Here is a 21,892-nt window from a genome sequence, read left to right as displayed (position 1 = left end):
TGGGGCCTAGGGCGTGGGAGGTTACAAAGGGGGACCTGAGAGAAGAGCCCTGAAGCCTCTCCAAGGCGCAGAGGAAGAGGAAGGGAAGCCAGTGCAGAGATTCCCTGGGCTGACCTGGGGAAAGCGGATCTGGTCAGCCGAGGTTTGGACAGATCGCAGGGAGCCAGGGCGGGCGGAGAGGAAGAAGTGGTTGTGCTGGAGTTGAGATGTTGCCAGGGCATGGAAACAAGCTGTGGAGGTGGGGTTAGAAAAAGAGTGAGTTAGTGTCGAGGGAAATGCTATGGATGCCCATTGCAGTCAATGGCAAGATTCCCACCAACTCCTTTGGGGCCAGGATTTGGTCCAGAAGATGCTGTAGGACAAGCTGAGGGCATGCGCACAGCCAGCCTCCTGTGACCAGAGGGACCCTGACGGATGGAGCCAGGCTGCGATGCTCTGACTCTACCTGTCCTCGTGTTGCCGCAGCCATGGCCCGGTGGCCTGTGCCACGAGCTCTGGGGAGGGATGAGGAGCCAGGGACTCTGCAGCAAACTCCGACGTGTTGGTCTCCGGGCCTGGCTGTAAACGCGAAGCAGGGTTCCTGAGGGCAGCGGGAAGCAGCTGTGGTTTTCTCAGCCCAGGGAAGTAGGGGTGAGGAGCCAGTGGAAGTGGCTTCAGGGATCAGAGAGCGGTCATGTGCCCGGAGCTGCAGCCAAGTTCAATGGCGATTGCCTCTGGCTGGCTAGGAGCCTGGAACTATTCCTTGCTTCTGTGTCTAACACCGGGAGACTGGGCGCCGGCCATGTGCTCTGCCTGGGGATGCACCTTGAAGCCACTCGAGCTAGCGCAGAGCGCCGCTGCCCACGTGGGAAGCGCTGTCCTGCTGCAAGCACGTAGACCAGTGCTCTGTGACCTGCTCTGGATGTTGGCTTCTGGGTGGCTTCAAGGTGTTGGCTCCGACCTGTAGAGCGCTCAGAGGCTTAGTCTCCCTGCTTGAGAGGCTGCCCGTTACCCCAGCACACTGAGATCAGCTGGGGTGCCAACACTAGGATTCTCCATGACGACCCCTTCCCTTTGGAATGCACTCCCCTCCCCTGCTTCCGGACTGGAAGAGCCCGGTCCTGGTGGCCTGGAGGGTCTTTGGGTCACAAAGTGCTGTCCAGGGAGGGCAAGGAACTTCCTCTGCTCCCTTCAGCTGCCCTTACAGTGTGTGGGGTTGCTGCTGGATTTCCTCAATGGCATTTGTAACTGGTGGCTGGGGGGGCCTGGAATATAAGGGAGGCTGCCCTGGGGGTTTGAGAGAGCTACATAAATACTACATCTCTCTCAGTGCCCAGGGCGGGTGAGCCTGGATCCTCCCCTCACCTGAATGGCACAGAAGCTTGCTCCCGGCTCTTCTCAGCCAGGGGGATGGTTGTGCTGGACTGGGGCCTAGAGGGGCAGCGGTGGTGGTTAAGGGAAGAGCAGAGAACGTGTGGCCCCGGGGGCTCTGAGGACTCTGCTCCCTATAAAGGGTGGGCCAGGCCTGGGGTGCTGTGGAGATGGAGCGCTCTGGCCTAAGGGCACTGTGGTGCGGGCAGCGCTTGGCATTGCTGAACAGTGACTTCCTTGGGGTCCCATCCTGTGCTGTTCAGCTGGCACATTGGGGCAGGGGACATAGTAAAGGGATCAAATATGGCTGATGGATGGCATCCTCAGGGCTTGGCCAAGGACTTGGCCATCCCACATGGGCCACACATCTCGGGGTTTGCTGGGGCGTAGCACGGAGTGGAGAACTGGGCATGAGGAGCAATGTGAGGGTGCACCCGTTGCAGGAAGGGCAGGTTTGTGCAACAGCTGTGCCCCCCCATGAGGAATCCGGGTGGGGGCAGCGCACTATGATGGAGCCATGAGGAGAGACCCAAGTTCTCTGGAGCAGGCTGCTGGGTTTTCCCATGGCGTCCCCAGCTGTTCAGTGGGTGAGCTGGGTGGAGCGGGCACTTATTGGCTGGGGATGACCAGGCCGAGCTGGGGTGAGGCCCATTGACTGTTGTAGTGGGAATTAGTATCCTTGTTTCCCTTCATAGTGAGCTCACAAAGCCACCACAATCCCCATCATTTACCCCTAGGTTTGCAGTGCAGAAATGGCCCCCTCAGGCAGGCGAGGATGCCCTGCATGAGAGCAGTCGCTCAGCACACTGGTGGCTTCTCCACAGGTGGACCCCAGCCTCCCTATTGCAGCAGGACACCCCCTAAGGAAACACCATTGCACAACTCTCCCGTGGGCACAAACCTGTGATCGCGCTACGGTGACCTTCCTGCTGCACCGGCGCATTGCAAAGGGATCGTGGCACCCTGCGCCGTCGCTGTATGGCGCTGGGGTGGGACGGTTTATGGCCTCTGGGCCCTTTGAAGCCATGAGCTTTTCAACTTACACCTGGACAGCCACCAGAGATGGGGAGCAGGATCCTCGATACGACATCTTGGTAAAGGGGTGCAGGCCTACGCCACAGCTATTGCGTTGCAGCATGAATGCTGGGAGCAAGCCCAAATCCTGCTGTGGGACGGGGCTTGGCGCTAAGAGCTCCTGTCCCTGAGGTGCCAGTACTACCTCTCCGGGGCACGTTACAATGCCACCCCCAGGGAAAAGGGGGTTGCTTTCATCAGTGGCCTGGTTACAGTGAAACAGAGCAATGCCAGACTATGGCTGGGATCGGCTGGGAGAGGTGAAGAGGGAGGGAAGGCGAGAGAGTTCATGATCAGAGCCCTTGCTGAGCCCCACCGTCCCCTGCCCTGCCTCACTCGTGCATGTTGAACTGCGTCCTCCCTCACCAGGTCAGGGGAGATTCTGGCATTTGGCTGGAGTGACGCTTCCAAACTGGCCGTGAATCCAGCCTCCCTCCCCCACTCCCATTTCCAAAGGCCCCTCCGTTCTCTGTGGTTAGCCTGTCCCCCTTCCCATCACACGTGCACCAGTCCTGGGGCCCAGCCACAGAGAGAGAGAGAGAGAGAGAAGCACAGATCTCTGCTTAGCGAGGGCCCCCTATAGCAATCCACTTTCCAGCATGTTAGCTAGGCTTTCATCCCCAGATGGGCTAGGCTACCCGACCCTCCAGAGACACGTCACAGCCTACCAGCTGCAGCCCACCTTGCCTTAAAGAGCAAGGTCTCTGTCCCTGCCTCACCCCTGCCAGCAGAGATGCTGTACGGCTGCCTCTAATAACAGGCTCGCTAGAGCCAAATTGCACCTTGGCGTTGCCAATTCCTCCTGTACATGTATGCTTCTCTCGCTTGCTCTATTTATATCCGTCTGCATTCGCTCGCCCAGCTCGCTGTGCACGCTTCCTCTGTGTGTGTGTGTGTGTGTGCTGAGAATTCTTCGCCCAAGCGCTGCTTTCCCTGCGCCCCCTGGAGCTTGATCCAACTCCCGGCCTGGGCCCCCTAGTCCTGGCTGCACAGTGGAATGCAGTACGACTCCACTTGAACACACGTGCCGCTGGAAGCTCTGCGAAGGCGTTTCTAAGAAACATTTGCAGCTCGGTGGCCAAGCTCTGGCAGATGGGTGCAAACTGTGAGATTCCAGCGAGGGTCAGAAAAGGGACTGTGCAGAAAAGACACCTCTTTACGCAGCAGCTTAACAAAAAGAAGGCCAAGAGGCGACTTGATGGTGATCTATAAAAATCTATGATATTAGGGAGCAGATAAAGGAAAAACAAGATCCAGCGGCTGGAAGAGAGACAAATTCAAATTGGAAATCTTTTGCAATGTAGTTAACCACTGGGAGAGCTCGCCAAGGGATGGGGTAGATGCTCCATCACTTGAGTCTTTAAATCAAGATGGGATGCTTTTCGACAAGACATGTTCTAGCTTAACCACAAGTTGCTGGAGAGAAGAATAATTCCCTCCATTGCAGGAATCGCTGGAGGAAATTCTCTGGCCTGTGTAATGCAGGAAGTCAGGCTAGAATAGATAATCAAAATGATCTCTTCCCGCCTTGAAATCTATGACTGATCATCTCCCTTTGTGTCTACTCTGTTGACATAAACTTTTACTCTTCTTAGCCTGGGAAGGTGAATAAGGTTCTGTTCTGGTTTGCACATCAGTAGAATTGCAGGCTCAATTCTGACTGGAGGATCTTTACTGTTGATGGTGGAAGGAGTAGAAAGGAGATAGCTGGGTTTCTAGATTCCAGGCAGGGTGGGCAGGGTTGGCACGTTTTAACGTGTACACTGGAAATTACTGAGAGAGCAAATGTTAATACTCTCAAGTTGTCCTGTATAGAATCATAGAAACATAGGGTGAAGAGCCTTCAAGAGGTCATCTAGTCCAGCCTCTGGGGCTGAAACAGCATGAAGTTTACCTAGTCCATGGTATCATCCCTATGGAAATCGCTGCAGGAGACCTTTGGGGTGAAGAGTGTGAGACAAAACCAAATTCCATTCCATACTATTAGAACCCCAGGAGAGTTTAGATCAACACGTTCACCAGGGGGCTCCCAATTTGGGGGGCCTCTCTTCGGTGTCCAGCTGGAGACACCTGGGGGCTGGTGTTTGGAGGAGCTGAGTTCCCCACAACTCCCATTGGCTTCCACCAGAGTTGTGGTTGCTCGGAACCTCCTCGCAATGATGCTCTAGTTATCTCATTTTGGATATCCAAATTTAGTAGCCGCTTGAAAATGTGGTTTTCAAATATGACCAGCAATCAGGGATGCCCCATTTGAGATGCCCAAAAGGGGCATGATTTCAGAAAGGGCCGAGCACCCACCCTCTGGAAATCAGCCTCCTTCAAGATGTCTCAAGTTGGGCCTCCAAAAACCTGAGGCAACCAGAATCACCTGATTCTTTTGGCCTGGGGTCTTAGTGAACAGCTAGCCGGGATCAGAACTGAAGCAGTGACTAGTTGCTGATTTAGTTGGTGATTGGTCCTGCTTTGAGCAGCGGGTTGGACTAGATGCCTCCTGAGGTCCCTTCCAGCCCTGAGATTCTATGATTCTAATAGCTGCAGCATTTCCCAGTGTCAACTACAGAAGCAACAAAGCACCAGTGTGTCCCTTCCCAGTTGTCCTCTCTCCCATGGTGCCCAGTTTGGTGCTAAGTGGCGTCTTGCCCTTCCCCTCAATAGGCCCCCCCCTTCAATCAATCCAAAGCTAGGCATCGCGGATGTTGCTTCCGGAGCGTGAGGTGTGACATGAGAAGTGCAGAGTCCTGGGTTGGGTTGAGGAACAAGCAGCTGTTTGTACATCTCATCTTTCTCCTCCTCCTTTCAGGGCTCCAGGATCATCTCGTCGCCTGAGAAACTAGCCCAGCAAGAAAAGCGTCTCCCACCCAAGAAAGCAAGAGCATGACGGGCCTCAGCTGCCTCTCAGTGAGGAGATAGCAGGCCGTTTCCCTTCCGCTGGGGTGCCATCTGCTGTGCCTCTCAGCGGCTAGGCAGCAGAGGCTGGATCATGTCTGCCCTTCTTCGTCTGATGCACCTTTTGGAGGGGGTCTGGCTGCTCAGCCCATCATGCCTGGCCTGTTTCTGACCTGCAATAGATAGGGCTCCCCTTGATCCAAGGCTGTAACTGCTCCCAATTGCATGTCTGTGCACAGCGAGTCTGGGTCCAGCATTCCCCACCGTTTGCCCAGTGGCAGTAGATGAGAGAGCATTTGCTATAACCCAAAATCTGAGAGGTGGGCTTGCCCCTAAGCCGCCATGAGTCAAAGCACCAGCTCGCGCCTGGCAGACTCCCCTCAGCTCTCCAGGACCAGCCTCCTCAACATCCTCGGCAGCGCCCAGCCCGAGACGATGAGCCTGCCAGACTCCATGCCCCCCACCCCGAAGAGTGGCACGCCCTCGCCGGGGCCCCCCCAGCTCCCTCTGCTGGGCGCCGTGTGTCTGGATGGAGACTGGGAGAGCCGGGAGGAGCTCCGGCTGCGGGAGCTGGAGGAGGCGCGGGCCCGGGCGGCCCAGATGGAGAAGACCATGCGCTGGTGGTCGGACTGCACTGCCAACTGGCGGGAGAAGTGGAGCAAGGTGCGGGCGGAGCGCAACAAGGCCCGGGAGGAGGTGCGCCAGCTGCGGCAGAAGCTGGAGACCCTGACCAAGGAGCTGACCAGCCTCAAGCGGGAGCGGCAGGAGGTGCTGAATGAGAACGAGCAGCTCGGCAAGGAGGTGGCACGGCTGAAAGGGGAGGGCGAGGAGGAGCGGGAGAAGGAGCTGGACAACAGGGTGGCCTCAGAGAAGGAGAACGAGGGCTCCCAAGAACAGGAACCCGTGCGGGATGTGGGCTCCGATAAGCTGAGTAAAAACAAGGTGAGGGGGCAGAAGGGAACAGGTTTCCATCACCCCCCAATGCATGCAGGGCACGTTCATGGGCAAATGGATGCGCTCGCAGGTAGACCCGGCATGATCCAATGGACAAGGCACTGGAATGGGAACCAGGGCTCTGTTGTGGGCTCAGTCCCTGGCCAGCTGGGTGATCTTGGACAAGTCCGTGCCATATTCCGTGCCTCAGTTTCCCCATCTGTGACTAGGAGGGTCTGTATGATCAGCCTGTGGGTAAAGCGTCCTGAGATCTGTGGACAGAGCCGAGTACAAGCTTTGCCTTGCCAGCGATGGGGGTGGGAACACAGTATCACCAGTTAGATAACCAGCCCCTTCTCCTTGGCTACTAACCCCCCGCCCCCGAAAGAGCTTCCACAGGCCTTGGGAGTGACGTTCGCTCTCAGAACCAGGCGTGTTTGTTTTCAAAGCAGGCTAGACTCATATGCGCCCTGGTGGTTCTGTCCCCTGTTTCCCTTCCCAGTCTCCCCCTTGCTCAGCCCTGTGCTAGGACCCTCTCTTCCCTGGCTAGCTGGGGAGCTCTGGGGTGGGACCAGCAGGGATTTTACAAGCTGTAACATTTCCAGTCGAGGAGCAAATGTATTTGCATTGTGGTCATCAGGGACCAGCCCTGTCCCTGCTAGAGGAGTCAGTGGTTTCGTGCCTGTGCCCCACGTCTATGCTAAGAAGACCCAGCTGAGATTCTCCTCTCTACCCAGATGGCCAGAGAGACCAAATTCAGGATCCTCACCAGCTGGGGATTATCCTGAGTTCACTCACACGTGGCGAGGAAATCTGTGTTGGGCTAGGTCTCCTAGTGGTTTTACCCAGGGCCTGCTCCAGGTTCGTCTGCACCACGGCAGGTGTACCTAGCATTTTCCATTGCACCTGGCACCGTGATGTCTCAGACCTGAAACATAAACCCCATTCCAGGTGGGGGTAGAAATGAAGTTCTCCCAGAGGCAATGCTGTGCCCCGAGTCCCTTCCGAAATGAGCAAGAACTCCAGTCCGGGTTTTCCTCCTGCCAGGGGCTATATCACTGAGCGTGTCCTGGGGGGGGGGCAGACACCTGATCCAAACTATCCCCTTTCATCCACCTAACCCACTAGCCATAAGGGAGGCCTCTCCCAGCTGGAGGCTGACATAAACGGCCACAGTGTCTTGAGATCTGGAAGGGCAGCCAGAGGAGAAACCCCAGACTGGAGTTTTGTGCCTCTGCAAAACAGATCCTGGCTGTTCTTCTCTTCCACCCTTGGGCAGACAGAGAGCACGTGGCCAGTTGGGGCAGGACAGCTCAGCATGCTCCCTTGCTTTGAGTTTAGATTAATCCCACCATCCTGCTTAGTCTACCAGACACCACCACCCCAGCCCCGCCCTGGTCCCTTCCTCCTCCAGAGACAGGGAGGAATCTACAAAAAAGCATCAGGTCAGCTGTCCAGCTGTGTGTCCTGCTTGTCAGATTGCTGCCTCCTCTTTTGTGCTGGAGCCTCGGGGTGTGATACTGATATCTGATGGCAAATCTCCAGTTACTGTCCCCTGCCATGAATGCGTGGGTTGCCAGGTTTCATCTGCCAACGTTTGGAAGCTATTCATAGTGGTATCTGGGGTAAAAAACAAAGTCATTACCACTCCACTGAAATGCACTCAGTTGGGATTGTTTCTTGCAGGAGCAGAGTGAAAAATAATAGATATTTTGCTCAAAAAAATTAATAGGGATTGTCCCTCTTCAAAGGGCCAGATGGCCTGTATCAAAAGAAATGCACTTGCATGGTGCTGTGAATTAGACGCAAAGGCCTGTTTGAATGGATCATTGAGCTGATGATTGTACAGGCACAAAAATCAGAACATTCAACGATACAGTTCCCACAGCAACTGTAACTTGCCCCGGCGTTTCCCCTCCAATTCTGTATGGGGTGGGGTGTTCATTTGAATGCCTTTCTAGATCTGAGTGATGTGACAGAGATGCAAAGGTTGTGGCGACCGTAATTTAGAATCACCCGACACCTGGGTATGTAAAATCTCAAGCGTGACATGTGGTTAATATAGGTTTTTGCATTTAATTTCCTTATGTTCAAACAGTGTGAAGCCAATATGTTGATTGGACTCTGTACAGTCAAGCAGTGCAGAATCCAAAAAAATGCATTTTAGGCAATGTGGCCTAGTGCCTTGGTTTTCAAACTGCGGGTCGTGACCCAGAACTGGGTGGTGGAATGTCAGGCACTGGGTCGTGGCGGGTCTGGTCAGCAACACCGACCGGGTCATTAAAAGTCCCATTGGCGGTGCTGCCCGGCTAAGGCAGGCTAGTCCTTGCCTGTTCTGACACTGCGCTGTGCCCTGGAAGTGGCCAGCAGCAGATCCGGCTCCTAGGTGGCGGGGGGGGGGCACAGGGCTCCGCACGCTGCCCCCGCCCTGAGCACCGGCTCTGCATTCCTAGGAGCTGGGAGGTGGGTGGATGCAGTGCCTGCGGACAAGAGCCGCATGCAGCCGCTTGCATGCCTCCACCTAGGAGCCAGACCTGCTGCTGGCCGCTTCCAGGACGCAGAGCAGTCCGTGGTGCCAGGACAGGCGGGAAGCCTGCCTCTGCTCCCCGGCTGCGCCGCTGACCAGGAGCCACCAGAGGTAACCCCGCGCCCCAACCCTGTGCCCCAATCCCCTGCCCCAGACCTGAGACCCTCCCCTCAAATCCAGAGCCCCTTCCGGCACCTGAAACCCCACATCCCAATTCCCACCCCAGAGCCTGCACCTCCAGCCCAGAGCCCTGACCCCCTTCCGCACCCCGACCCCCTGCCCCAGCTCCATTGAGTTGTGGGCATCAACAATTTTCTTCAACTGGGTCGCCAGAAATTTTTTTTGAAAACTACTGGCCTAGGGGTTAGAGCACAGGGCTGGGACTCAGGAGACCAGGGTTCTACTCTCTGCTTGGCCACTTTGGGCAAGTCATTTCCCCTTCCTGTGCCCCAGTTTTCCCAGCTGTAAAATGGGGATAATGAAACTAACCTCCTTTGTAAAGCGCTTGGAGCTCTACTGACAAAAAGCACTACAGACGGGCTTAAGTGGGGGTGGCGTCGTTAAAGAAACGCCCGTGTTTGGGCACTTTCCATTGGGGCTGTGAGCTCAAAGAGCAGTGGTGCTCCATACAGTGTGCAGGGCTGGAGGCCAGCGTTGGCTGCCAGAGCTGCTTGGGTGTCTATCATGCCCCCGGAAAGGAATGGATGGTGCCTGCAGCCTGGGCCCTTCAGATGCCATTATTAAGATGGGTTGAGGAAAGATTCAAGGGGGACTTTAGAATAGGGGCAGCTGGCTAGGAAAAGAGCTCAGACTAGATCATCATAAACAGTCCCTTCTGAGGCTGGGGACAGGGGAATGTAGGGCCAGGAGGGAGGCTCGGGGCGCAGGGAAGCAGGGGAGGCGGGGGGTGGGGTGGGAAGGCAAGGAGGAAGGCTGAGAAGGATGTGGGGGCAGAAGGGAGGTTGGGGGGGTTGCAGAGGATTGGGGTGGGAGATGGAGGAGATAAGATGGCCACTCCCCCAGGCTGGGGGGAGCAGTGGGGAAGGGGCGTCCCTTCGAGCAGCCAGGGGAAGACAGTGTTCCAGGATTACAAGTGCTCAAAAAATAAATGTTGAGAGTTTGGTGCCTGCGGCGGGAGCTGTTGTGAAAGCACAAGAAGCTCCTCTGATTTTCAGGGCTCGGGGATGAGGACTCAGACCTGCCCTGCAGCTGAGCCCAGTCTTCATGCATGACCCCAAAGCAGAGAGTGGGTCCTGGGACAGCAGGAGGCAGTCGAGGGGGCATGAGGGAAAAGCTGCTGCCAGGTCCAGGGGCCTGGTCCCCTGTCTCCCGCTGCCTTGGGACTTCTCGACTCGGGATCTGGGCAGAGGAGAAGCCTGGGGGGCAGTGGGAGGCAGGAGAGAGGGGGAGACAGGGAGTTGGTGCTGCTGGGTCTGGGGAAGGGCACAAGCCACAGGGGAACCAGGACAGTAACAGGAAATGGATGGCAGTTCCCCTAGCTCGGGTGAGGAGAGGATAAGTGAGCAGGCAGGGAGAGGTGTGAATTGTGCATTGACTTCTCAGCCTGATATTACCTGACGCACGTAGCCAGCGGAGTAGAGGGGAATTAAACAGTCAAAAGACAGCCTGAAAAAACATGGTTTGATGATAATATAAAAGTCTAATGATTTGTGGGGCCAATCTCATGATTCGGGGGGATCTGACTCCTGGGTTTTGTTCCCTTGAGATTGGCAACACTGGTGTACGGTGTTCGTAACTTATTACAGAGCAGCTCCACATCCGACCCAGCCTGCTCTTTTAAACGCACCCTGTGGAGTTTGTTCCCATTATAAACCAAAAGAAGCCAGAAGGTTCAAGCTGACATCGGCGTGTCCACACACACAGCTGCCCCATTTTAACAACATATAAAATCACCCCTTCGGTATCTCGGGTCAGCTTTGTGCATAGACCAGGCCTTTGTCCCTTAGCTGAAGGCTACATGTGTGCCACATCTGAAGTATTCATTCCAAACCTTGCGGGTTACCCAAGCACAAAAAATGCTTCTGAGATGTTTCTTGATTGCTGAAGAACTCTCATGTTTCATGGTCAGATACTTAAAAAACTATTTTTTTAACCTTTCTAAAAGAAAAGAAGTCCATCTCGGGGCAGGGGAAGCATGACAAAATGTCAGCCCAAAAGATTTGGGGGGAGGTGTGAGGGGAAAGGGTTATAGGCCACTACGTATAGCAGGCAAGGATGAAAGCGTATCCTCACCCACCTGTGGTGTGGCCCAGTTGCTGGAGTGTAGGAGCAGGAGCTGGAACTCCTGAGTGCTGGACCCCCTCCTTGGACACTTGACTCCTTCATTGGCCTTAAGTAAGTCCCAGAGGTGACATCTCTGGGCCCCAGCTGTAAACCAGGGATGGGATTTACCTGGCCGGGGTGGTTGGGAGGATTCATGCGATCACTGGTGTTTTGAAGACATGGAGCCAGATCCTCAGCTGGTGTAAACTGATGTTTCTCAGATGACTTCAGTGGAGCTGCCCCCATTTCCACCTGCTGAGGATCTGGCTCCCAAAGCACTATTTATACCCCTGGTATTAGCACAGCCCACATGTCCTCCTGCAGCCTGGTGCCCATATTCCTTTGGCCTTGGGTTTCCTACACTGCAGGAGGCATTGACCCAGTTGAGCAAGGACCTTGGTGGGCCAATTCTTTCAGAAAAGGGGCTTGCCGGGCCAGACCGGTAGGAGCTGGGCTAAGGTGGTTCCCGACGAGACAGACTATTGGGGAGGTGACAAGGAAGTGCCTGGATGGCTGTGTCTATCGCAGGATCTATTCTGTATGTTCGAAAACCCGAATGGCTTGGGAGCGTGGTCGTGCTGTTGACGATCCTCCTTCTCCCTCTCCCTCCGCATTGTTCCAGGAGTTCGAGCTGTTGGAAAACCTCCTGAAGAGCAAACAGGACGGGCCCGAGTGCTGGGACCAGAGGAGCTCAGTCAGCGTCCGGACGTCCTTCACCCGCCCAGAGAGGAACCGGCTGCTCTGGGAGGACATGAGCGTCATCGAGGAAGATGCCACCAAAGTGACTGCACTGAAGCTGAGGCTGGATGAGTCCCAGAAAGTGTTGCTCAAGGAGCGGGAGTGAGTGCTCCTGTTACATCACTTCCTGCCCACTCACCCAGGGCAGGCCGGGGGGCTCATATTTAGCCTTGGCAGCTAAGCGCTGGACTTGAAACCTGCCTCAGGTTCCATACGGTTTGTGAACCTCTCGAGAGGATCTGAGTGCAGCCTCAAACCATCCCCACGTGGCCCGGCTGCCCAGTGCGTGGTCTCAGCCTGAGATCAGGGGACGCTTGGTGCTTTCCAGAGTCTTGCTTTGAACTGGGGCAGCCATTTGCACCCAAAACGCAAAGGGTGTGAATCCACATGGATCAACCCAAAGGGCAGGTTTGTGCAAACCAAACCCAGCATCAAAGCAGGCATCTGGGAAAAATATTAAACCCGTCACCTGGACTGCAGTGCACTCAGTATGAGAGCAGTGGAAGCTCCCTAACAGTGGGGAGGTCACCAGCGCCAGAACCGTGGCCCTGTCTGCCACCCCTTCCCACCGAGGTTCCGCCCCCACACCGCCCCTTCCCTTCTCCCCAAGGTCCCACCCATGCACCGTTCCTTCCCTTCTCCCGAGGTCCCACCCACGCACTGCCCCTTCCCTTCTCTCCGAGGTCCCACCCACGCACCGCCCCTTCCCTTCCCTCCCCTCCGAGGTCCCACCACGCACTGCCCCTTCCCTTCTCTCCGAGATCCCACCCATGCACTGTTCCTTCCCTTCTCCCCAAGGTCCCACCCACGCATCGTTCCTTCCCTTCCCCCCGAGGTCCCACCACGCACTGCCCCTTCCCTTCTCCCCAAGATCCCACCCACACATCGTTCCTTCCCTTCCCCCCGAGGTCCCACCACGCACTGCCCCTTCCCTTCTCTCCGAGGTCCCACCCACGCACCGTTCCTTCCCTTCTCCCCAAGGTCCCACCCACACATCGTTCCTTCCCTTCCACCCGAGGTCCCACCATGCACTGCCCCTTCCCTTCTCTCTGAGGTCCCATCCATGCACCTCCCCTTCCCTTCCACCCGAGGTCCCACCCACGCATTGCCCCTTCCCTTCTCCTCCAGGTCCCATCTACGCACCACCCCTTCCCTTCTCTCCGAGGTCCCACCCATGCATCGTTCCTTCCTTTCCACCCGAGGTCCCACCCACGCACTGCCCCTTCCCTTCCCCACGAGGCCCCGCCCCCACGCTGCCCCTTCCCTTCTCCCCGAGGCCCCACCCCCGCGCCACTCCTTCCCTTCTCCCCGAGGCCCTGCCCCTGTGCCGTCTCTTCCCCGAAGCCTTGCTCCCGCGCCACCTCTTCCCTCCACGACCCCGCCTCCTGCTCACTCCTCTCTGCTCCCACCCCTCCCCCCCGGTCACTCGTCCTCATGGCCCTCCCACCTGTCCGATGCCCCAGCTCCGTTTCGGAACACAGGTCCTCAGCTGCTCTCAAGCCGCCTAGCTCCACTGAAGTCAATGGAGTTTGGCTGATTTATGCCAGCTGAGGAGCTTACCTGAATGCTTTAAGGGCCAAAGGATTTCTCTAGCACTCAGCCCATATAGCTGGAAGCTCTCTGGGGCCCGTGGGAGAAAACAGTCTCTCCCCCACAAGTCACTGAGCAGCAGTGGAATCACCCCGTGGTGGCGACTGCAGCCTTTCATGGCCACGAGAGGCCAGAGCTATGGTTTTAAGGTGTCCTCCAAAAGATGCCTCCCCTCCAGGAATGGAGTGGACACTCCCGCGGCTGGAGCCTGTCCTCGCCTCAGCCCTGCTAGAGCCCGCTCCCTGTTGTCTCTTCCAGGGACAAGCTGTCGCTCAGCAAGAACATCGAGAAGCTGGAGGGCGAGCTCAGCCAGTGGAAGATCAAGTACGAGGAGCTGAACAAAAACAAGCAGGAAGTGCTGAAGCAGGTGGGCGAGCTCATCTCTGTGACCCTGGAGAGGAGCGGGGGGCCCCTTACGCCCTGAAGGGTGCTCGTGTGCAGCGATGGCACACAGGCCTGCCCAGTTGACGTGGCCGAAAACTCAGCCCGTGCTGCGGGATGGGGAGGTGGGGGGGGCTGTTTCCATCACACCCTTCATTCCGTCTTGCGTGCCCTGAGACCATTAGTACTTGATATCCACTAGGGGGAGCCCCTGCTCCAGGAAAACCTCCTCGTGCTGCACGGATGCTCTACTCTAGTGAATTCTCACCATCAATCTGGTCAGGTATGTAGTCAGCCATGCCCATAGTATCTGAGCTGCAAAGCACTGGGAGGGACAGACAGGGTTAGTGCAGTGGACGTTCCTTGCTGCCATGTGCAGTGATTCTGAGCCCAGTCTGAGGTGCCGATGACCAGCATATGCTATTTGCGCAAGGCCATAGCAGATGTGCGGGAGAGGGAGGGTTGCCAGCACGGATTGTCGCATCACAGGTGGGTCCAGTTGAGAAGTGGATTTGAATGCCCTTGGGTACAACTAACCCATTGCCCCCTTCTGGGTCTAAATCAGTCCCAAGCTGCTTCCTGTTTCCCGCTCTGTGTGAGTCCATGATTTGGTGCCAGCTTGGTTCACAGCCCGGGGGCTGTGGTGACTGCTCTGCATCTGTCTCCCCACAGCTAAACATCTTGAAGGAGCTCCACCAGGATGAACTAGGGCGGATTTCGGAGGACCTGGAGGACGAGCTGGGGGCTCGCTCAAGCATGGACAAGAAGCTAGCGGAGCTGCGCACGGAGGTGAGAGCGAGCGGGGTGTGCAGGAGGAATGCGGCCTCTCCTGGATATGGCTGAGATTTTCAAAGCTTCCGGAAGATCTCTGGAAGCCCAGTTTGCAGGAAGATGAATGCGAATTGGGCATTGTGACGGGGTACCCATGCCTCCCGTCTTCTTGGCTCTGCACAGAGCGCTCTGAGATCTTTCCTTATGAAGATACCACTGTGTCGTTCATTTATAGCAGGGGTGGCCAATCTGTGGTTCCGAAGCCACATGTGGCTCCTCAGTGGTTAATATGCGGCTCCTTGGATAGGCACCAGCTCCAGGGCTGGAACTACAGGCACCAACTTTCCAGGGTGCTCACTGCTCAACCCCTAGCTCTGCCCCAGGCCCAGCCCCATTCCACTCCTTCCCCCAAGACCCCCGCCCCTTCCCCTGAGTCTGCTGCGCCCTTGCTCCTCTTCCTATGCGCCCCCCCTCCCCCCTGCGAGCCTCCTCCACACCACAAAACAGCTGATCACAGTGGGAAGGAGGGTTAGGTGCCGATCAGCGGCACTGCTGGCAGGTGGGAGACACTGGGGGTGGGGATGGGGGTAGCTGCTGGGAGGCTGCTGATGTATTACTGTGGCTCTTTGGCAATGTACATTGGTAAATTCTGGCTCCTTCTCAGGCTCCAGTTGGCCACCCCTGATTTACAGGGTCTCACTCTACCACCTTTTACACACTAGTGCTGTCACAGTGTTATCTGGTTTTATTACTCCTTCTCCAAAAGGGGGGATGAAAAGGTGTCTCTTCCCAGAGAACTCCCCTTTTTCAGGCCCTCCTAGCCATTCCCTCTCTTGTGCTTCTCCCCACTTGCACTTTCTTCCTGTTCTCTTTTTATTCAGTCTCCTTGTTAAGGGACTAATTAGCTCACTAGCTACCTAGCCGCAATTTGATCTGCTAATCAGGAACTTCTCTTCTTAATCTTTCCCTCCTGAGGTCCTCATAGGTTAAATGGTGACCAGAGTGTTGGTTCAGTTGCTGATTCCCAGGACTTTGTCACAGGCAGCCACATCCCTTAGGCAGCTTTGATGGGTTTCCCCAGGGGTGCCACCTGAAACTGGGGTACCACTGAGCCCCCCGACCCACCAGCCTGGGCTCCCTATACACTGTACTGTGGTGGCAAACCTGCCAAGCCCTTTCCCAGGCTTCAGACTGCACTTTACCAGCACACATGCAGATAGGAACACACCAGTTGCAGCCACACACACAGATGCTGAGATCAGCTCTGTATGGGAAGGCTCAGCTAAAGAACTGCCCAGTTACTCAAGTGCACACCCCCCTTTGAAAGGTAAACCCAAAATTGTACTGTCTTGCGCTTCACAGAGAACTGGACAGCGCAAGCTCATGAAATTCACCCCCTCAGTGTGGGGAGCGGGATATACACAGCTTTCTGCCCCAAGTTATGATTTCCACACACTGGTTTTAGACAAAATAAAAACAAGTTTATTAATTATAGAAGACCAATGTTAAGTGATTATAAGGGATAGCAAACAGATCAAAGCAGATTACCTAGCAAATAAAACAAAAACACAATCTAAGCTTAACATACTCAAGAAATTGAATACGAGTAGCAAATGCTCACCCTAATTGTTCATTTATGCAGTTTGCAGAGATTCTTGAGGGCAAGCTTCACTTGCTTTCAGCTTAAAACCCCAGGTATTCCTTTCACAGGCTAGAATGCCCTCTAGCCTGGGTTCAGCACTTCTCCCCCAGTTCAGTCCTTGTTTCTCAGGTTTTTCCAGCAGTCATCTTGGACAGGGAGTCAATGAAGGAGAACCACAATGATGTCACTTTCCTGCCTAAAATAGTTTTTGCATATGGCAGGAATCCTTTGTCTCTACTTTAGTTCCCATGCCTTTCAGTGGAAATTCTGTGATGGAGTCCAATATTGGGTGACTTGGTCACATGGCTCTGAAGGGCCATAGCAGTCATGAGTCAGGCTGTTTGGAGCGTCCTCAGGAAGGCTCCCCAGGAAGGTTTCCTGGTGAGAGATTAGAATCTTCTAAGACCTATTGTTCTCCCTAATCATAGGTGCCAGCATAGGTGCTGGAGCACCCACAGGGAAATATAAGTGGGAGCTCTGCACCCACTGGCAGCCAAGCTCCTCGCCCCCCTCCGCCCCACCTCACATCACCTCCTCCTCCTCCGCCACCTCCCCTGAGCACGCTGCGTCCCCGCTCCCGCCAGCGCTTGCAGCTGCCCAACAGCTGTAGCAAGCTCTAGGAGGGAGCGGGGAGGAGCGGGAACATGGCGCGCTCAGGGAAGGAGGCGGGAAAGAGGCGGGGGCGGGGCGGGGATGTGGGGAAGGAGTCAGAATAGGGGCAGGGAGGGGGTGGAGTTGGGGCGGGGACTTTGAGGAAGGGGTTGGAATGGGGGCAGGGCAGGGGTGGAGTCAGGGCGGGGCAGGGGGCAAACGGGGGTCGAGCACCCACCGGCCCCAGTAGAAGTCGGCGCCTATGTCCCTAATGGCCCTTCTCAGCCAGCCATCTAGACTGATTGCATTCTGCCTAGTGGGTATTCCCCAGGTGTAAACACATTTGTAATAAATAGATGCAGAGACAATATTCCTAACTTCAGATACCAAAACAATACATGCATACAAACTGGATAACCGTATTCAGCAAATCATAACCTTTTCAATGACCTCTCACATGCCTTATCTCACATAAAATACATCACCGTTCTGCCATAACCATATCGTATAATAATATTACTTTGAAGAATATGAGGCATAATGCCACAGTGGCATCTCAGCCTGCATTTATGGGCAGGATTGACTGGTGCAATTGACTGAAGCGTGAGCTTCTGGGAAACACAGTACAAATCCTGACTTAGGGGGATGATTATCTGTGGTACATGGTAGGCTTGCCAAGCTGGTCAAGTGAGTGGTCAGCCGATTGCCTGTTGTTTGACCACAGTCAAATATTGTCAGGTACTGCAGCAAGAGTGCCCTGAAGGAAGTAGTTCCCCAGCCAGGTGGGGCTGTGCTTTCCTTCTTTAACACTTCGAATCGTTGTTTTGCATTTTTCCGAGTTAAAATAACTCGGTTCAGTCACTTATGTTTTGTAATTAGGCATCAGTATTCATCTAAGGTGAAGCCTGCTGGAGGCCATAAACCCTCACTCTTTTTTGTTACTGTTGTTTCTGTTCTAATAAATCGGTGCTCTAAAATGCTTGACCATTTTTTACCTTGTTTGGCTGCTCAATTGACCAATTATTTTGGGACCAGTCAAATGCCCAAATACTTATACAGCCCTCCATTGTCTGAGCACCCCAGGCATTTAATGTAGGGCAGGGCTGTTACTCCATTGTACAGACAGAATAAGAGACACAAGAAGTCTATGGCAGAGCAGGGTCTTGAATTCGGATCACCTGAGTGCCCGGTTGGTGCCCAGCCACTAGGACAGCCTTTCTTTCGGCTTTGGGTCTCTTTCTACCAATCATTTTTAGAGCCTCCTGTACGTGTCCAGCAGTAGCAGATCACTGCCAGTTCACCGAATCTCAGGGTTGGAAGGGACCTCAGGAGATCATCTAGTCCAACCCCCTGCTCAAAGCAGGACCAATCCCTGATTTTTGCCCCGGATCCCTAAATGGCCCCCTCAAGGATTGAACTCTCAACCCTGGGTTTAGCAGGCTAATGCTCAAACCACTGAGCTATCCCTCCCCCCTAGTCCCCGCCCCAACGGCTGCATGATGTAAAGGCACCAGTGAACACCAACAAGACGAGACAAGGGCAAGCTGCTCAGAGCAGGATCTCTCCAGTGGGATTTGAATGCTTTGATGGTTTCTTGGAAGAGACAGGGCGTGCTTGGCGTATGGCAGAAAGGATTCCAGGCATTTGAGGAGTGTGGAGAAAGGCACAGAGCTGAGGGAGGGAGACACATAGGGCAGTGAGGTGCGAAGCTTGGCTGAATTTAGGGAACAAAAGGGGCTGATCCCCACCCTAGTCTGCACATCACAAAGCCACCACTGAATAGATTAGTTGGCCGTATCTTCCTGAAAGAGGCAGAGCACTGGGCCAGCAGGGGCACTGCAGGTCAAGACTGAGATGCATTGGCAGCCCCATGAGGGTTGGTGTAGCCAGGACTCAGGCGCTGGCAGAGAAATGTGCGGGCCCAAGGCTGGAACAGCAGGGGGAGCTGCAGGTCAGGACTGGATCCATCAGCAGAGCTGCTAGCCGGGCTGGGCTAGCAGAGAGGGCTGTGGGTCAGCAAGGAGGGACTTTGGTAGAGCTGGGTGCAGAGGCTTAGACCCGCAGTGACTGAGTCAGGAGTGAGGACCCCTGGTGGAGCTGTATGGAGGGGCCCAGCACTGGGAGAAAGGGGGCTTTGCTTTGGTGTTGGTTCTGATTGGGACTGCCCTGTATGCTGCGGCGTAGCAGGGTGGAGACGAGGAGCTTCATCCCTGTCAGTGTCCAAACTGAGATGTCTTGAGTCCCATCCATCCTTTGGGTACTGACACCAGTACCCAATGGACCAGCAGCTGGCTGGGTCTACTCACTCTCGCCCATACACCCAGTTTAATGGAGAACCCCTGGTGAGCTTCCCCGAGGTCAGCTCTGGCTGGAGTTGCGCTACTGCGTGTAGGATGTTACCTTAACCACTGGCTAAGAGGTGTGGGCATATCTCCCTCTACTGGCTGGCTCACAGAGAAAAGAGTCTACTACTGCCACCAGCCAAAGGAGTCGGCCTCTTCCACTTCAACTAAGGTGTGCATTGCAGGCCTTGGATTCTAGCCTTGCTGATGAGCCGTGGTGGCGTGGGGGGCATCGCTCTCAGACAGGGGATAGCTGTGGGCTCCCCACGATGCCCTTTGGTACCTGACACACGATGACCGCCTGGTTTTATATGGTGTGTGTGTCCCCACCCCATCACCCAGATGGAGCGGCTGCAAGCGGAGAACGCGGCGGAATGGGGGAAGCGCGAGCGCCTGGAGACAGAGAAGCTGAACCTGGAGCGGGAGAACAAGAAGCTGCGGGCACAGATTGAGGACCTGGAGGAGGTGCTGGCCCGGAAGCGCCGGCAGACGGCCAGCGCGCTGGACACTGACCTCAAAACCATCCAGGCCGAGCTCTTTGAGAAGAACAAGGTGAGGCTGTTGGGCAGAGCGTCAGTAACAGTGGGGGCACAGCTAGCGACCATGGTGGGAAAGCCTTGGAGGGAAATTCCTGCCTCGGGAAACCCCATTGATCAGAGATGAATTGGGCCCTTTGATATTAGAGAGCATCTGGAGCCAGGAATGCTCCCAGTCACACCCCAGTTGGCTCTAGGATCCTGGCCATTAAACCCATCTCCATGCTCCATCCCAACCTCCGTGTCCTCCTTAGAGACCTCAGGGCAGGGTGCCCAGGTTCTAGCTCAAGCTCAGGAGTCCAAACGGTGTTTGTGGGCTTCTCCGCTTCTTTGGGATCTCACCAAGAGGACAATGGGGAGAGGTGGGAAGGGGATCAGAGGAACCTAGCCACCTGCATCCAGTGAGAGAAGCCGTGACACCTCCTGTCATTGCCCAGAGTCAGGCTAGGTGTAGACACAGTGATCATGGCGGGTTTCTGGGCGTTGCTTTACGTGCGTCTTGGGCTCGGGCACCCAGTGTCCTTGCTGGGGGAGGGAGGAAAGGAGGCTGCTACCCTGGACGTAAAACCCACATGGTTTTAGGGATGGAAGAACTAGATCCAAGTAAATAAAAACCCACCCTGGCATTTGCTGCTGTGAGGTGTGAGACAGCTCCATTAACCTTTCCCCCATTAGTGGTCAAGGTCCATGTGTTTCTGCATGACCTGGTCCTGGCTGCCTCTGGAGAGGAGCTGCTGAAATACAAGACGATCCAGTCCTGAGGTTTCCAGCCGGAGAGGTTTATAAGCAGCAACTCAGATAAGCTCTGGATGCACCTTTCGGGCTGCATGTCTGAAGCAAAATCCCCTGTTGTTTGAGGTTCACCCGTTATCGGGTGCCTCCTCACCTGGAGAGTCAGTCATATTTCCAGCCCTGTGGGTGGGCCGATGGGAAAGGAATGAAGGTGGCTTTGTCCAGGTGTAGCTGTGACCTCCACTAGCAATTCCCCTGGAACGGTCATTCTCCCAAACCTTTCTGGTGGAGATAAGGGACTGGACATCAGCATTTCCTGGCTTCAGCTGGGTGGAAATCCTGGAGTTTGTGCTACTTTGGTATTTGGAGAGCTTGTGGGAGGGGAAGTCTCCTGAATTTAGGAATCTCAAAAATCAATGTTTGAGTTCGCTTTGAGATGCGGGTGAAGGTTCAGTCTAACCCCTCAGTGACAACTCTGGCAGTGTAAAGCAGTAGTAGGTCGATCACCCCAGTAGCACCGGTGGGAGCTCTGCTCACTCCTATCTATCTATCATTACTAGAGACCATTGGGCTTGGACCTCTTCCAGACAGAGTTTTGGGGTGCCCCTCTCCTCTAGCCATAAAGAAAGCCCTTATATTAATGATTCTCTGCCCTTCTCTAATAACCTCTCTCCCTAGTGCTTGCAACCTGCTGAAACCTGTTCACGCCCCCCCCCCCCCAACCTGGAGAGCCCTGGGGTAATACGGTTTTCAGATGAAGTAAGAAGGAGGGGCAGTGGTTCAGGTAGACTCAGGACTCCTGGGTTCTATTCCCTGCTGTTTGACCCTGAGTAAGTCACTTCCCCTTTCTCTGCCTCACTTCCCCCATCTGTAAAAGGGGGGAGACGATACTTAGCCCTCTAGCAGGGCTGATAGGAGCCTTAATGCACTAGTGTTTGTTCAGTGCTTTCAGCTCCTTGGATAAAGAGGCCAGAGCAGGGCAGATTACTAATTCAATGGCTGGCTAGCCCATCCTGAATGACCTATGCCCCAGCCTGCAGACCCTGGCACTGCCTGTACCCTAACCCCTCCCACGGCCCTTCTAGGAGCTGGCCGACCTGAAGCACATCCACAGCAAGCTGAAGAAGCAGTACCAGGAGAAGACGGCCGAGCTGGCGCACGCCAACCGCCGGGTGGAGCAGCACGAGGGGGAGGTGAAGAAGCTGCGTCTGCGGGTGGAGGAGCTGAAGAAGGAGCTGGCCCAGGCTGAGGATGAGGCAAGTCTGGGGCACACACCCTGGCCCGTCACTCCCTGGCCTCGGGGACAAGGGGAGGGTTTTTAGCACCCAGCCCAAAATTGGAGCAGCCGTTGAAATGTCACCATTGACCAGCAGATGCTGCAGATCGCTCCTTGCTCTGAGCAGAGGGAAATGGAGTGGTAGCCCAGGTAATATGGTGAGGCCATTGCTGGCACATGGCGACTCAGTCGTGGCAACAACTGCAGTTAAACGTCCTCTCACGGCACAAAGGCACTGAG

At 55.3% G+C, this 21,892-nt stretch overlaps 1 protein-coding gene across 2 annotated transcripts in view; it reads left to right on the top strand.

The window, feature by feature from the left end:
* The window catches only part of CCDC102A (coiled-coil domain containing 102A), a 51,333-nt gene that overhangs the window by 16,027 nt on the left and 13,414 nt on the right, over positions 1 to 21,892 (top strand). For both annotated transcript variants that reach the window (XM_038368704.2, XM_038368705.1), the window contains exons 2-7: positions 5,225 to 6,252; positions 11,676 to 11,893; positions 13,640 to 13,748; positions 14,435 to 14,551; positions 19,451 to 19,660; positions 21,462 to 21,632. In XM_038368704.2, coding sequence (XP_038224632.1) covers positions 5,653 to 6,252; positions 11,676 to 11,893; positions 13,640 to 13,748; positions 14,435 to 14,551; positions 19,451 to 19,660; positions 21,462 to 21,632 — 1,425 coding nt within the window. In that variant the 5' untranslated portion in view covers positions 5,225 to 5,652. The remainder of the gene's footprint in view (positions 1 to 5,224; positions 6,253 to 11,675; positions 11,894 to 13,639; positions 13,749 to 14,434; positions 14,552 to 19,450; positions 19,661 to 21,461; positions 21,633 to 21,892) is intronic.

This window comes from Dermochelys coriacea, chromosome 12 (assembly GCF_009764565.3).
Source record: "Dermochelys coriacea isolate rDerCor1 chromosome 12, rDerCor1.pri.v4, whole genome shotgun sequence".
Lineage (NCBI taxonomy): Eukaryota > Metazoa > Chordata > Testudines > Dermochelyidae > Dermochelys > Dermochelys coriacea.
The sequence above is the reverse complement of the archived record's forward strand: the minus strand, read 5'-3'. Positions and strand labels throughout refer to the sequence as shown.